Source organism: Rhopalosiphum padi, chromosome 4, assembly GCF_020882245.1.
Source record: "Rhopalosiphum padi isolate XX-2018 chromosome 4, ASM2088224v1, whole genome shotgun sequence".
NCBI lineage: Eukaryota > Metazoa > Arthropoda > Insecta > Hemiptera > Aphididae > Rhopalosiphum > Rhopalosiphum padi.
The window spans coordinates 46,182,387-46,199,915 of record NC_083600.1 but is presented as its reverse complement, the minus strand read 5'-3'; the positions used below and the strand labels follow the sequence as shown (position 1 = coordinate 46,199,915).

Below are 17,529 nucleotides of genomic sequence, written 5' to 3'. Positions count from 1 at the left end.
CAATATAAAATAAAACTACCATGATATGTTTAAGCACTTAGGTCAGACCTAATTACAAATTATTACTTCTAAAAGTATTATCCGAAAATTCAAAATAATATGAAACAAAAAGTGAAAACACCGAGAAGAATAAAAATGTGTTTGTATACGTGTCACGTCATCTAGTGGCCTAAATACATTAACCCGGTATCAAGTTTCATTAGATATCTGTGTTTACTGTTAACTGTATATTGTGGTCGTTTACTCGTATAGGTAGTCGTTTCAGATTTAGTCATACATCGTCATCTACTGCAGAACCTTGTGTTGTGGAAATTGTTTATTTGATTTGTCGTTATTAATATTGTCAGTTTTCTAACGATCTGTTTATTTTTGTAAATAACTGAATAATTTTCGCCGTGTCACCACCAAGGCTGTTCTAAATAGTATTCATAATTATTATTGACTGTTTTTGTATCAATCATTTTGTGACTAAATTTGCGTACCAAAACCTACTAATGAAAATTTCCATCACGTATTCGACAACGACAAATCAAGATTAGATTGGTGAGCATGAACCACACACAGTACACCGACAGCAGTGTGCAAATATTGTACGCAACATAATTATTACAAAGTATGGACGATGTAGATGAGCCAGATGAACGAGAAGAACTGTTCTATAATAATGTTAGGGAAAAAATAGTGAGTACTACCCCATTTTTTTTTTTATTATTTTTTTTTTTAAAGAAAATTCATAAAAATCCTAGCTTTATTTTAATTTTTTGATTTCAGATTTTTCTCTTGCTGTTTGTTTTGTTGCTAGCGCTCAGTTACGCCATTATTAATCAATACAGAAAACGAGACAATATTGCCGTGTCTGTTCAAGATGAGGATGATATTACAGTTTATAAATATAGGTGTGCATTCTGAGTGATGTTACTTGCTAAAATGATTTATATAAAGTGATATCTGTTATATACCAACTTTTATTTTTTTAATTTTCAGTTTGTTACTTTGCACTATCGCACTGGCAGTTGCTGTTGGAGCAGCCCTATTATTACCTATTTCAATAGCTAGTAATGAAGTGCTGTCTTTGTATCCTTCTAGTTATTATGTTCAGTGGTTAAATCATTCACTTATACACGGTAAATTATTTAACTATTGCTTAATATTTGTTTATTATTATTAATGGAATTTTGTACTTATTCTTTTAATTTAGGTCTATGGAGTTTGGTATTTTTATTTTCAAATCTATCTTTATTTGTGTTCTTGCCATTTGCGTTTCTATTCATTGAATCTGAAGGATTCCCTGGTCATCGAAAAGTAATTACAACTACTATTTTTTAAAACAATGTTAAATATATTAAAGAAATATTTTTCCACAGTGTTTAAAAGCCAGAGTATATGAAACATGTACGGTGCTTTTATTACTTTCGATATTTGTTCTTGTGTTAACATATTTGCTGTACACAATTTTTTATACTGAGCAATCTCTTTTTTACATGCTGTTTAGTAAGTTCATATTTATGTGTACTATACAGTAGGTGTTTCACATTTATTATTTTTATGATTGTATTATTATTTTATGACTTTTATCTTACAGATTTATGGAACAACTATTTACCATTCTTATATTCTTGCATTTCATTCATCGGTGTACTTATGTTATTAAGTAATTATATTTTTTTAATCTTAGATTCATTTTATTTTGTTAATATTTTTCAATATTGTTACTCTGATTTAGTATGTACTCCAGTTGGATTTGCTACATTATTTACCATTTTAAGTCGGTTCATGATTAAACCACAACTACAAAAAACTACAGATGAAGAAATTAGCATTTTAAGACTTGAAGTAGATTGTCTTGCTAGAAGGTCTTTACATGTTTTTGAATAGATAATTCTTTATTTTTTTGCATAACTTTTAGGTTAATATATTTAAGTTTTGTTAAAGAAATTTCATAAAAACATCAACAAAAAAATTAAACATTGTTTAGATTGGACCAAGTTACTATAAATGGTTTAACATACATGTCACCAGAACCCATGTTAGAAGGAAAGAAACAAAATATAACTCATACCGAAAAGGAGTTATGGACATTGCAAAATGGAAAGCTAAAACGTGGACTAACTGATAGATTGTCAATTTATCAAGAAAGACTTAGTGTACTTGGTAATTTTTTTTTTACAAATCCTAGTTTTACATGTGTATATAGTATATATTATTTGATTATATATTATAGAAAAACAAAGGAAAGTATCGGTATTCCGTAAGTTATTTTTATATCCAACATTCATGCTATTGTTGTTAGCACTTACTGTTGTCACAGTTTTATTAGTTGTCCAAAACTTGCTTTTGATACTCATTGGCATAAAAGCATTACCTCTTAATACTAGAGTAAGTAGATAATTTTAATATTAATAATTCATCTAAATAAATCCAATTAAATAAAATTAAATTGAATAATAAATGAATTGATTCACAACATTAAAAAAAAATTTTTGTTTTTGTTGATTTAAAAATGTTTATCTTTTCCCTAGCAATTTACTTTAGGTGTGAGTTCACTATCCAAATTAGGACCATTTGGGGCTGGTTTGGAAATAGTCATTATTTTATATATGTTAGTGGCCTCAAGTGTTGGTTTATATTCATTGCCTGTAGTGTCTACATACCGTCCACATATTAAACAAACACCATTGACACACATAGTAGGCAATTGTACTTTGTTGCTTATATTAAGCTCTGCATTACCATTATTATCTAGAATTCTAGGTAAGTATTATCAATATTTAAGATAATAAATATAATAACTTTTTTAATGGTTTATTTAGGAATTACAGACTTTGATTTATTAGCTGATTATGGAAGAATTGAATGGCTTGGAAATTTCACAATTGTTGCTTTGTACAATTTTGTATTTGCTTCTGCTGCCACACTTTGTTTATTTAACAAATTTACTTCAGCTGTACGAAAAGAATTATTATCAAGGTAACATATTAAAATGTATTGAAATAATACACAAGTGTTGGGCATTAATTCTACTATGTTCATCTTAATGCAAAATTATGGTCTTATTTATGAAATCATAACATTCAAAATAAAACTTGGTTTACTAAACTGTTTATATATATACATAATATACATATTACAAAATTAATTTAATGTAAAACAAAATATATTAATGTATTTAATATGCTAGAAAATTATGAATATTAGATATACAAATAGTATTTAACAAAATACAAAACTTAATTGCAATTTTTGTCATAAAATCTAAAACAAATATTTTTGAAAAAAAAAAATAAAAATTGAGTATTTTAAATGTTAAATAAATGAAATTACAACTCATTTAGGTTTTTCCAATCTTCTATAAAACTACTTTTATAACAAAAATAAAAATTATGCATTCATAAATAATATATACATATAAAATATACTTTAGCTTAAGTGGCGGTCAAATGATTTTATAATAGGTGTGAGGGGAACTAATTTTTTAACATGCACTATTTGATCATTTAAAACCTAATTTATGGTTAAGCAACATTTATAAGCATTAAATTAACATTCCAAACATGATTATGATTTAACTATAAAAGAAATAAACAAAACCTAAAAGTTATAATTTCAATCTCAAATATAGTGTTTTATGTTAGAACTGTTAATTTAAAACTTATTCCAATTTTAAAAATATTTACTTCCAATAATAAGTATAAGTAGTATACTTACCTTTATTATAGTATTTCTTAAATATGATTTCAACCATTCTATGTATGAATACTTAGCTTAATAGCATTAAATAATGCTTTTAGAGATTATATGCAAAAGTTTTGTTTTCCATAGTCATTTTCACTTTTACAATTTGAATATGGTTGGAAGGAAGGTGTTGTTTTTGAACATTCTCCATTATCAAACAGAATAATTCCTATATATGAGTTTAAATAATAATATATTATACAATATACACAGTTACATAATGTACAAGAATATAGTCATAAAAATATATTTTGTGAACATTTACTATAGTTGATTATTTATGTTATTAGAAAAAGAAAATTTGAACAAAATTTAATACATTACATAATATACATATTATAAGTACTGTATTGAAAAAAAAAGTGCATTTGGGAGATCTATGACTAAATACTAAATAAATAGGTATGAATGTAAGATCATACCAATACATGTTCTTATCCATTTTATCGTACTATGCCTACTGACTACTGTAGTTCTCGTTATTTCATTGGTCGTAGTAATTTTGACACTAATATTTTATACGTGAATATTGCATAATACTGTGATGTACCATCACAATATATTTACATCTTTCATTTTTTTATTTAACATTGTAACTTTTTTCCTTTTTTTTATATCAATTATAATCGCTTTTGTTGACTTGATAATGCTTCAATGCATCAGCAAATCGCTGATGCACTGTTTTATAAATTGTCTTAGTGGAAATAAAAATATCAAGGAAACTACTGTTAAACGACCTAATACACTACATCGATTTCCAAAAGACCCCCTTTTTTATAAATCATATCATAAGAAAAAATAATTCAAAAATAAAAATTTTTAAAAATATGATCTATTGTTGATAATATGAATAGCCAATGAGAAGCCGAAAACTGAATAATAGGCTGAGTCTAAAGAGGAATGTGCGTAACAATAAAAATGTGATCATACATATCTTTAATCATGAGGAGATATATCCCTCTATTCGGCCGTCATTGTACAACTTTCTCAGCTTAAAAATAAAAATATTTTTTTATTAAAATTTAATTTTTTTTTTTTTTTAGACTCAAAAGTTTTTGGAAATGGATAATGGGACGTGACTACAGTATTACACACATTAATTCTAGTTTTTCAGTAGAAAATTCACCTACTATTTCTAAAAAAAACAGTTAAGTCATTTTATTCCACTTTAAATTATTTGTCATTTACACTGCTGTTTTATTTTTTAATTGTTTTGATATTTTTAAAAAAAAAAAAATAATCTATAATGTCTAATAAATTTACTAAATTTTACCTTTGTGAATACTAATTAGTAATATACATCATCAATTACAATTTATCTATATTAGATATAAATTACAACTGACTGATGCGAATTAATGAATGCTGATTGACAGACTGATGATAAGTTTATACTTTTTGTTTCATAAACAAAAAATAAATACTTTAAAAAATGTTGAAGCGTTGATTTTTAATGTTTTTAAACAACTAAGGATAATTGAAAAAAAAGCAACTGACAAAAAAGCAATACATTAAATATGAAAAACAACAATTTGATTTAATTGTTCAATATAATACAATATTTTTTTTTTAGTTTTTACTAAATCATCTTTAATAAAAATTCTTTTAGATTATACACAAGTTATTAAAATGCACATTTAGTTATTTTGTGACTTAGCATGGGGAAGGGAGGCATTTCTGTTTGAAAACTACTATTTTTTTTCCACTTGAAATTTAGAATGTATATAAAAATATCCTAAAAAATATTGAATGTACTATCAAACTGAGGGGCTTAATAATAGATTTTCAAAGTTGGTTAGTCATAAACAACATATTTTGAACTTCATAAAAAATGGTACTAGAATTTGAAGTTGACGAAACAAAATTTCTTCGACGATTATTAGGAACTATTTAATGAAAAAATTAAGGAATAAAGAGTCAACATATAAACTACCTAAATTTTTACTAGCTATATCTTATATTATCATAATATTCAGATAACCAAGTGCAACATAGTTACCAATAACATGATTTTGTTTTTTAATTAATTAAATAAATCTTGACTATAATAAAATAAAAAAAAATAAAAATAATAAATAATAATAATAAAATAATTAAATCTTTTTCAATTTTAAAGATGATAAACATGACCTATCTCATTTTTATTAGCTTTATCTGTATTGCTCTTTTGTCATTTGCTATTTTTCCTTTTATTTTTTTTTCCTAAATTTCAACTATAAGTAACTTAAAACCCAATTTATATTTTAAAATAATATTATGCTGCATTTATAACAAAAATGAATGGTCCATTATTAAAAATTAAGCATTCCATGAATGGATATTAAACATTATGTTTTTATAATTTAGAATGTGAGTAATGTGACCCGATTATTTTTTGTATTTTATTACTGAAATTATATTTCTCTTTATTTCCCAATTTATTTTCTGACAATTGTATGCTTTAATTAGTCATAAATCGTAATCAATCAATTAATAGTAAGTGATTAATAGTCAATTTTCATGTGTTATTGAGAAGCACAAAGTATTATGTCTGAACCAAATATAGTGCTTGAATATTTTACATGTATAATAAGTCCAAAAAGTTTAAAATTCTTTCCAAAGAAAATTATTCTATTTATTTATTAGTTTGCTTGGAATTGTCAATTGAGTACCTATTATTTTTATTTATTTATTCACTAGATCAAAATCAAATGTATTAATAATAATAATCCAATATTGAATGTTATTAATTTTTAAATAAATTTGTGATACTTAGTACTAAAATTATGTATACTGATATATTTAATGATGAATTAAGAAAGTATTTATTGTAATTTTTTTTTTCGTGTAGATGGTGATTTTGTTAAAGTTAAATTGGGAAATATTTGTTTGTTCTCCCAAAAAAAATTTAAGATACTTACTCTAAATTATTTTTTAATTAAAAAATATCCCGGTTCCTTATTTGAAATAACAGTAAAGAACCAATTGGCAATCTTTAATTTTAATTTTAAAAATCTATAAACAAAATAATATGCTTATCTATTAATTATTAAATATCTAAAAAGCTACAATCTATTAATAGTACTTTATTTAAGAATTTAATATTTGATTGTTTCCTTAAAATTTAGATTGCTATTTGTTAAGATAAACTGTATACTGTCAAAAAACAAGGTAGAATGATAATTGTAAAAAATACAATTATTATTATATATAAGTATTTCTCAAGATATGATCTTTAAATATTACCCGGTTTAACTTTCACACAAAATGTTGTATATTTGTCTTTCTAAGGTTCCTATGTTCTTGTGAATTTTTTTCTAATTAGAACTTTATTTAAAACTTTTTGGACATTTGCTGTTAATGTTTTATTTTTATGCCATTTGTTTTGTTTTTATATTTTTTTTCCTTTTGTTTTTCATTTATTTTATGTTTAATTAATCAACAAATAAAAAAAATGTCGATAAAAAAAATTGTTATTTTTTTAATTTATACCTATTTGTTTTTTATTTAATATTATGTTTACAAAAATGATATATTAAAATAAAATATTAAATATTATATATATCATAATATTATGTATATTGTACATATATTTATGCTCTATTTAAGATTTAACCATTTAAGTTTACTTTTCAATACCTTTTAAGTTTTAACTTAATAAAAATTGTACTCGATATCAATGATAGTAAAATTCTTTTTAAATTATTTCTTCAGATACTTTAAATTTATTATTTTTTTCACAATATAGCTATGCACATTACACACTCCCTCTAACAGTATCTATCCCAGATTTCCAAAACTTGTTAAGAAAAGGTCAAGCTCAAAAATTGTATTAGATAATCATAATTTATATTAAAAATTATTCATAAAGAAAATGATTATATAAAAATAAGTTAATAAACTGTAAAGCGAAAGTAATAAACATTGTTTTAGAAATATCATTATTCATTATTTAATTTATTTAATGTCTAAAATGTGTAAAGTGACCCTTATACAATTGTTCATTAGCAAAAAAAGTTTCTAAAATCAAGGGGGTCTGTGGCCTATCAAAAGTTCTCTTAAGTGATGTCTCTAGTGATAATCTCTAAAAGATTGGGAAATACTGTTCTTGAATGATAGTTATTACTTTCTAATAAATATAATTTTATTAAATGTCATTTTCCAATAAAACGGATAATGATTATTTACATTTTTCTGTATATTATTATAACTAACAGTATCTATAGTGTGGCCAGCAAAACTATAAGTGTGACCGTCACGCTCCCGATGACCATTTTTTATTAGGGTTTCGAAGAATGCTTTCCGCGTAAAATAATTTCAAACACGCGTTAAATAGGCCCGTTTATAACCAGAAATATTCAAAGACCCTGGTTTTCACGAAAATGGTCATTAGGTGTGTGACGATCACACTTCTAGTTTCGTTGGCCTCACTATAGATTATTGAACCATTGTTAAAATACAATATGTATGGATAATCTTCAAGATGGGGTAAAAATGTTTAAACTGAAAAAGTGAGTACCGTTTCGCTGTATATTATTATTATATTAGAGTGGGTTGCTATTATTATAGGTGTGTTAAATTTGAATTCAATGATCATTAATTGTATATAGGAAAACAGTTCTGAGCGAATATGGTCAATCAGCTTATATCATCAAGTGATATATTTTTTTTATATTTTAATAATATTAGCTATTAAGTATTAACTATTAAGTTCATTTATTTTACCTTTAATATTACAGTAACAGAAGGTTGGTATAATTTTTTCGAAAAAAATTGCATTTAACATACCTATATTGGCTATTGTTAGTAGGTACTCAATTAATAATTTTAACTCAAAATGTAATAGCATCTTCCTGTAAATACCGTAAAACAGATCCGTAAAAATAAATTCATAGTACTTATAAATAAATAGTATTTTAAAATAAATCAAGAATATTATATGACGTAGTAAAGTTCCCGCGAATATTATTTTTAAATTAACATATCGTTATTTATCGTTTAAATAATTTCATCCTTATTAGAATTTAAAATATCTATTAAAAAAGCAACTGTCTTTATACATTTTTTAGATTTAATTGTTTCATTATGAAGAATCTTGTATTAAATTTAAAATACAAAAAGATAAGTTTTTATAAATATTTAACTACATATTGAAAACTAATATTTTAAAAACAATTTTAAATGTCTTATGCTGTCTATAAATAGCTCAGAAATAATCGAGATAACTTAACCTAACCTTTGAAAATTTTATCGTAAATAAACCTAACCAAACGATGACATTTGGTGAATATGTCAAGTTTCTACAGTTATTCGTTTTCGAGTTACATCAAAAAAACAAAATCGGTTAATTTATTGAATTTGTGTAAAAAATCACGTTTTTTTTTTTAATTTTTACCGATTTTAATCAGGAATTTTTAAATTTGATCTCTCCAAATATAAACTAGATCTAATTTGATATCCAAAACCGCACCAATTTTTGAAAATCGAAACATTTTATCGACAACTTATTGTGTACTCGTCCACAAAAAAAAACACATCACTGTAAAATCAATACATCCATCGCTTCGCGCAGAATCTAAAAGAAAAATAAATTACATTAAATATTACCATTGATTATAAATAGTAATTGTAATCAATGATATTACTTACTTTTAATACAACTGTAACAAAATATATTACAATATGTATATGAAGAAGAACCAAGGAGTAGAAAATATTTTTTCATAAGAATAATGCTAATGATACCTAATTAATTATAATAAATAATAATATTATTAATATCTATTTTTTGAAATTATTTTTTTTTACGTACTATTTATAATTGAACAGAATATTTTTATAATAATAAATATGAAATTACGATGATGTTATAATATTAGACAATAATATTTTTTAGATTCTCAGTGAGACGATTAATATATTAATATTTTACAACCATGTGTTTTTTTTATTTTTATGTCTGTCGTTGCCGTTTGGGGCAAGAAAAATACTTTGATTTTCAAATTAAAGGATAATATTATAGTAAAAGTAATTACTAATAAGTTATTACTTATACACTATAGCAAATAGATAATGAAGATAGGAATAGTATGTATTTAACTGGGTGGCTAGATCGTATATCGTATATTTAGATTTGTTACATTATGACAATATGAGTAATATGACATTATATTTTGTTATATATCCTCATCCATGAAATAATTAAAAATATAAATATCTAATAGGTAGGTATGTTGATAGTTGTTATTTGGTAGTTACCAGTTGGTACATACTACACACAAGGCCGAATTAAGATATTTTGCGCCCCGGGGCAAACCTACCAAAAATTAAGAACTACTTTTTTATAAACATAACATTGTTTTACTATAATTTGGCATTTATTAAATAATATTAGAAATATATTGAAATGATATGTTAACAATCTTTTTAATATTACTATATACCTAAACAATAAACAATGTAAATACATTTATTAAAATAACAATTTTGTAAACACGATTTAATTTAATTTTAAAAATATTAAAATGATATTTAAAATACTGGGATTAATTATGTGAGTAAATTATTTTATTTTTATTATTTATAATATTTTTATAAAAACGCTTTTGTTGATTTCTGTTTAGCGAATTGGTCAATACATTCATCCCATGACATAGATTCAAGTAAAACATTTTAAATATTAAGAATAGCAAATGAATTTAATTTTTCTCTTGAAAGAGTAGATCGCAAATAGCTCTTGACCCTTTTTAATGCCGAAAACTATACGTATCTATACGTTTGAATAATCGGTCGAAGTTGTCGGTGGAAATGTTATCTATATTATATTGTCGTTTAATTATTATTATTACGTTGACACTGTGACTGTAGTTATTACTTGTAATTCCTCAGATATCGGTAAATTCATAGAAACGCGTATGTGAGTTTGCGCGCCGTGTATACACTGTCGTAATCGCTAATAGTTTTTTCACTCTAAATGGTACCTACAATATTTCAAAACTTTGAGCCTTTAAAATCTTGCGCTCGGCGGCAGATGCCCCCTCTGCCCCCCCCCTTTAATCCGGCTCTGACTACACATATATCTAATAATTAACTGATAAAAGTACTTTATTAACTTAGTACTTAGTAACTTTACTATTGTCTTGAGAAGACACCACAATCTTATGATGATGTATATTTTATGGTTTTTTTTGTCGTTCGTTAAGCATTATACATTTTTGCTATTTGCATTTCTTATTATATATTTTTTTAAATTGCATGTTAATATTTCAACTATTTACTTATGTTTGAACGTTGACTGGAGCTACCAGTCCGTACTTTCAATAAATAAATAATTATTAATTACTGATTGAAATGTTTGCGTATTCGGCTATTCGAGGACTCGAGGTTATTACAAATAGATACATTATCTAACTGTGAAGAGGAAACAATTTTCATTGTCATTTAGGCTATCGTCTATACTGTACATTATTATAATACACGCGTACACTATACAGATTGTGTTGTTCAATGCTGTTTTTTGTTTGATATTGACCTTAGAATAAATGCTTTTTAGTCATGACTTTCAATTGATTGACATACAAATTATTTGAACCCTATTTGAAAATCATTACCTAATGACTATAGACTGGCTATATTCATTATTATACATATTAATACCTATATTATTATAATTACTTACCTATAAGAAAGTTCGTGTAACTTTTATTACGTATACGACGTTGATTGTTGATACCTACCTAGAACCTAATTTTAACCACATAAACTACATATATTGGCATATCATTATGTTATATTTCTTACTATATAAATGTTCGCACAATATTTCAATTTTACCAGTGTGTATAGGTGCTTCCGTCCCGATATATCGGGCCTGTCACCGATATTGAGCTCTTCTGTCCTGACATCCCGACGAAAGACCAAAATGTCCCGATTGAAACTGTGTATTGCAAATTATATAATAGAAAACAATATAATATACTTAAATTTCTCTCTGTACCTATTATATATAGGTTAGCCCGGTATAGGTAATTAAGAACTATCTCAAAAATGCCCATGCTAGTTGTTACATAATCCTGTATCAGTTAAATTTATATTATCGCCATTTGCATTATGTATTATTGTAACTGTTCAAACAAACAGTTAAATTAAATAACTTAATTAACATTTAAGAAATTATTAAAAAGTCCTACAATTATTATATTATATCATTATAATGATGAATGTGTATATGAATAATGACTATAATAAGGTATTAACTAGTGACGATATCGTCCATATTATTCAATATCATATATAATAATTATTATTATTAATTAATATTTATATAGCTTGTAGTGTTAAATAATATTATATTTTGTTTTTGTTGGACTATATGCCTACATAACCGTTTCTATGTATGGTGGATTATATTTAAAGTTCCTAGAATATCGAGAAAATGATTATAGGCTATAGCCAACGAACCGCGGAAAAAATACGGTCGATAAAAAAAAACCAAATTCGTACATTTTATTAGATATTAGTTCTAGTTAAAAATTCAATTATAATCGTAATTAAAATTATAATTTTATTTTTTTTCGTAAAAATTGCCTATATTAGTAAGATTTTCGGTGTTAGAAAATTCTATAGGTATACCTACTACCTAGTAATTAGTATGCTAGGTAATTTGATAATGTGCGTGCATGTGTAAAAATGATTGACATCTTATATCTTTGTATACATAATATAGGTGATATTTTATATACTATATAACTTGAACTATACGTTATTCATTACATTATTGTATATAATAGTATTATAGTATAATACCTTTGTATGTAATGACTAATGAATACATGAATGGCATACGTAATATTGACAATTTCTTGACTGCATAATATGCAATAAAATATCGGTAATATTAGAGTGATACTATAAGAAAAATAATGACCTAAATATACTATAAAAGCAAAATAAATGATAAAACATATAATATTTTATAACAATTAATAACTTATATTGAATAAAGAAGTGTATTTTTTTTATAAAATTTGGTTTGCTTTCCGGGCGGCGGGCCGCGGGCACCATAACCAACGTCTACTGTCAATCTATTTACCTAAATATAAATCAGTGTGGTTGGTAAATCTTTTTAAAGGAGGAACAAAAACAAAATGTTCTAAATAATACTACAGGAGCTGGGTACATGCGAACGTGACAGGACATCATTTTGAGTAAGTAAATTTGAGTTGGATATTCATTATGAATAAATCTCATAATATTCGCTTTCAAAAACGATTCTGAGCAAACAACTTTTTTAGACTTTTTTCATATTTTCCACGGGTCATTATCGTTAATTTCCCATTGTCCTAAAGCGGGAAACTTCTGAAAAAGTCGAAAGATAACTTCATTATCTAATGATACTAATACTACACTGTGTCACTGTATACACCACTTACGATATCGATAACCATAATTATTTTCTACTTAAAATAATAGTCATCGCAGAAAAAAAGTACGATAAAAAAACCATCATAATTATTAAATTATGTAAGTCTAATATTATAATAATATTATAATTTATAATTTATAATGTTAACTATCCATTCCGAACGCATCGTATTATATTATTTCATGTTAGACATTTACACCTTAAATATATTAAGTAAGGCACCTAATGTTATCGTTATCTTTGAATACAAAATAATATGATAAACCGTTAAGGCGATAACCTGATGAAGTGTATGAAATAGGTAGGTGTTTTGTGGTAGGTAGGCCTACAGGCTTTAGTAATATAATTATTATTTATTAACTATACATGCATTTTAATAGATAATATAATAATATTATATACATATACACTATACGTCTATACATCATCATATTCAGGTATTTTACTTTCTAATAATACATGTAATACTTACCTATAATATTGGAGTAAAATAAATAATGTACCGCGTCCATACACAGTTTTAAGTAGGTATTTCATTTATATAAATAATTCTAAAAGTCTAAAGCAAATTCAACTGATATTATTAAATAAACATTTTCACATTGACATTTTAATAAGCAATACAGTTGTTTTTTGACTGATTATTATAAGTTATAAGGTAACACCGATATTTTCCGGTTCTGATATAAAGTTTATTGTATACAAACATGATTGGTTATAACTAACTATATTATGACATTGTTACACTGAATTATTTTTATAAAATTATTTTCAAGATCAAATAACAAAGTAGGATACCGTACAACAGGAATTCAATACAAAAAAAAAATAATAATAACTGTAATACTGATACTGAATAATACTATAATTGACCGTATACATTTTTTTTTCATTATTAAATGTCTTCGTTTTTGTATAAAATAAATACGTAACTATGCGGTATAATCTCAGTGTATTTATATTTTTTATAATAAACATAGAAAATATTGCTTTATAGGTTTGTCTGATTTGCCAGTTTATGCAGAACAGATTCTTACTTAATATAGACAATAGACATGTATAATTATAGTGGAAAACATGTGAATTGTGATTTGTGATTACCTGTATATGAATTAAAACGGTTTAATAATTTTGTATATATACAAACATAATATATATGTACAATTTATTACCTACGGTATACCTGCATATTATTACGTATAGTAATACATATTTTATGGCTTTTATGCGATACAAATGTTTTTATAAATAAAACTTTTTTTTAAGACTTTTAATATGAGAGTTAATATTAATACTTATTGACACTGATTTAATTCTTCATAAGACTACAAAATATATTTTTTCTCGATGAGACCTATATCGGGTTACATTGATTTAACTTATATAGTTAGGTACAGTGGCGTAGCCAAAAGGGGACTAAAGGGGCTAAAGCCTCCCCCATTGGCCGTATTTTTCTATTGTTTTGTAATATTTAAATTTAAATATTGAAATTTTCTTACAAATTTTAAAATAGTAAATACATTAACGGCAAATTAACGTTAATATATATCTTTTTTTTTTTTTTTTTTTTTAACATTTATTTGAAAATATACAATCTGTAAGGTTATTTACAATAGGCATATATGCGGTATTTATAATTTTAACGTGAGTTGACATGATTCTAAGGAACTACCCAACAGTAGTACTTATGGCTTGAGGGAATATATATCTAATCAGTATTTTTGTTTTGTTTTGTTTTTGATTTTCAATAATTCAACTATTCAAGTTAAAAGTATTTAGCCCTCCCCATAAAAAAATCCTGGCTAGGTACGCCTCTGGTTAGGTAAGTATACCTGCAGTCCTATACCTTTGAAAACATAATGTCAACGATTTTATTTAAAAAAATAATAAACATATTACACTTAAATTTATTAAAATATTTACAAAGTTATTAATTTATTATTGTTATAAAAAGTAATTTCCTATTACCAATATATTATAAATGACACTATGACAAAGTTGATCAACTAAATTATTTAGCCTTGAACATTCATTAATATCTAGGTATTTAATATATTTTTATTAATAATAATAATGCATATCACAATTCAAAGAACTGTATAGATTGACATTTAAATATATTAGTAAGCAATGTTAATAAATTTCAGTTGTTATGTCTTATGTACTATATATAATATGCCATCATATCGATGCGCATGTAAAAAATAAAATAATAAACGCATCATTATATAAATTATAATTTATGTAAATATAATTATTAATAATAATTAATAAACCTACTTAGAATGCTGTAATATCCTAGTATTGATATATATATATATATGTGTGTGTGTGTGTATGTTTGTGTGTGTGTGTGTGTGTGTGTGTGTGTGTGTGTGTGTGTGTGTGTGTGTGTGATGATAATAAAGTAAAAAAAAAACAATTCTTGATCATTTTTGTCTAAACATTATAATATTATTAAAAGCTATATATTATCAGTCTTTGTAAAAATATGATCATAGTTCAAAAGACGTTTTCAAGGACATTTTATATTATATGAAGTAGTTTTATGTATTTGGCTTCTTTGTCTTTATTATCAACATCAAACGTCCTGACACAATAGTACAAATAATATAATAGATAGATTTCTTTGACACGAACAATAGTATATGGTGGACATGCTATAGATGTAGAATCGTTTTATCATAACTTGAAATTAGTGGTGTCAGTGGTGTCACTAATATCCGGATTCCAATACTATTCAAACAATCCGGAAATCCAAATCCAAATCATATGACAGATAAAATCCAAATTATTCGATATCCAAAAATCCGCATTTTTGACATCACTACGTTGAAACCTAAACATTTAGATTCAGATTAAAGCTGGAATGCTACATGACAACTATGAATTAGGTTGTATTATATTCAAATTCAAAATTATCTTTAATATAATAATAGTAACTAAAAGTACATTTTAATAAGCACACTAAAGAGAAGCACTCAATTCTAAAAAAAATAATGTCTTTAAATTTAAAATAATTAAATTATAAATAATTTGTTCGTTAAGCAAATTCAATGCTGGCCGTTCTTATTTTACGAACAAATCCCTATTTTTTGTTTAATTAACTATTTTTAATTCGTTCTGGCTTAAGAAATTTACTTAATCAAAAGTCATTTGACTTTTTAACTTTTATCCTACCTTTAAAAGTTTAATTTTATTAAAAAAAAAATAAAATTTGATGAATTTTTAATAATGATATTGAAGTAGACATTAGAATTGAAAAAAATAATGGGATGATCGATTTAAAATAAACTTCATTAGTCAAGACGATTTTAAATATGTTTCCGATTTCTTATAACATTACCGTCATAACTATTTTTTTCTAAATAGTACAGGCTTTTTTCTTTTTTAGTCAAAAATATTAGGTACTCGAGTACCTCGTTAACCACATATACAGATTGAAGACATATGTGTATTGTGTATGCATGTGTTATTTTTGTCTACACTACTAAGAGTCACTTAGTCAATAGTACATTTAATTTTCACATAAATGTTAATTTTATCATTTATAGGTAAGTACTATACGCGTGTGCTTAGAAAATTACCTATATTGAACTTCTAAAAAATGGTTGGTATCAAATCTTTTTGGCAGTAATTTACAGCCGTAAAAGATTAATATATTAAGATACATATAATATGAGTGGTATAAACTACTATAGGTATACGGTATGTCGGACTATTGTCGGTATAAATATATAATAAAGTATTATTATTTTTAATTCATAATACACTCGACAATCTATTACATACAGAGCCATTTTTATCCTGAAGCAGAACTCTAGTAATGCATCACCTGGATGAGGGGGGGGGGGGGGGTAACACACTCGCAGTTTTTAATATTATTCTTTATAAATAATAAGAGTAGGAAATATCTGAAAATTAGAAATTAGGTTTCGAGCAAAACAAGAAATGCAATTTTTAGCCACAAGTACCTATGTAATTCTCAACATTATATCTACGGATCGGTGGAAAATTTTTAATTTATTGTCAATAATATTTTTTCTTAAGTTAATCATTTAATATTTTTACGCCTCCCCCCCCCCAACATCAGACGCCCAAGGCAAGCGCCTCGCTCACCTCACCCTAGTTACGGTTCTGATTAGATATAAGTTACATTTAGTGTAAGTGCATTTACAGTGCGATTATATTTTTAAACAATGGCCTCCCTGAACATCTGGGCCCGATGAGTATTACTGCAACTTCTGATCCCCTTTAGTTACGCCACAGTTGATATGATAAGGTTATATAAGAGGGAGTGAAGAAGACGAAATCAATAATTCAAGGATAAGAGATTTTTAAGTAAATGTCGAGACCCGCAGTGATGCCTAGTCACCTAGGCCTAAATATGTAGC

The 17,529-nt window shown here is 25.3% G+C and overlaps 1 protein-coding gene across 1 annotated transcript; it reads left to right on the top strand.

The window, feature by feature from the left end:
• The first annotated feature begins 237 nt into the window (after positions 1–237).
• On the top strand, positions 238–5,510 carry LOC132929887 (protein Lilipod). The gene is made up of 12 exons (XM_060995519.1): positions 238–681; positions 772–896; positions 985–1,124; positions 1,199–1,302; positions 1,365–1,491; positions 1,583–1,651; positions 1,724–1,853; positions 1,976–2,151; positions 2,222–2,376; positions 2,520–2,751; positions 2,811–2,967; positions 4,776–5,510. The coding sequence occupies exons 1-12, from the start codon at positions 616–618 to the stop codon at positions 4,882–4,884; spliced, it is 1,590 nt and encodes a 529-aa protein (XP_060851502.1). The 5' UTR covers positions 238–615; the 3' UTR covers positions 4,885–5,510.
• The last annotated feature ends 12,019 nt before the right edge of the window (positions 5,511–17,529 follow it).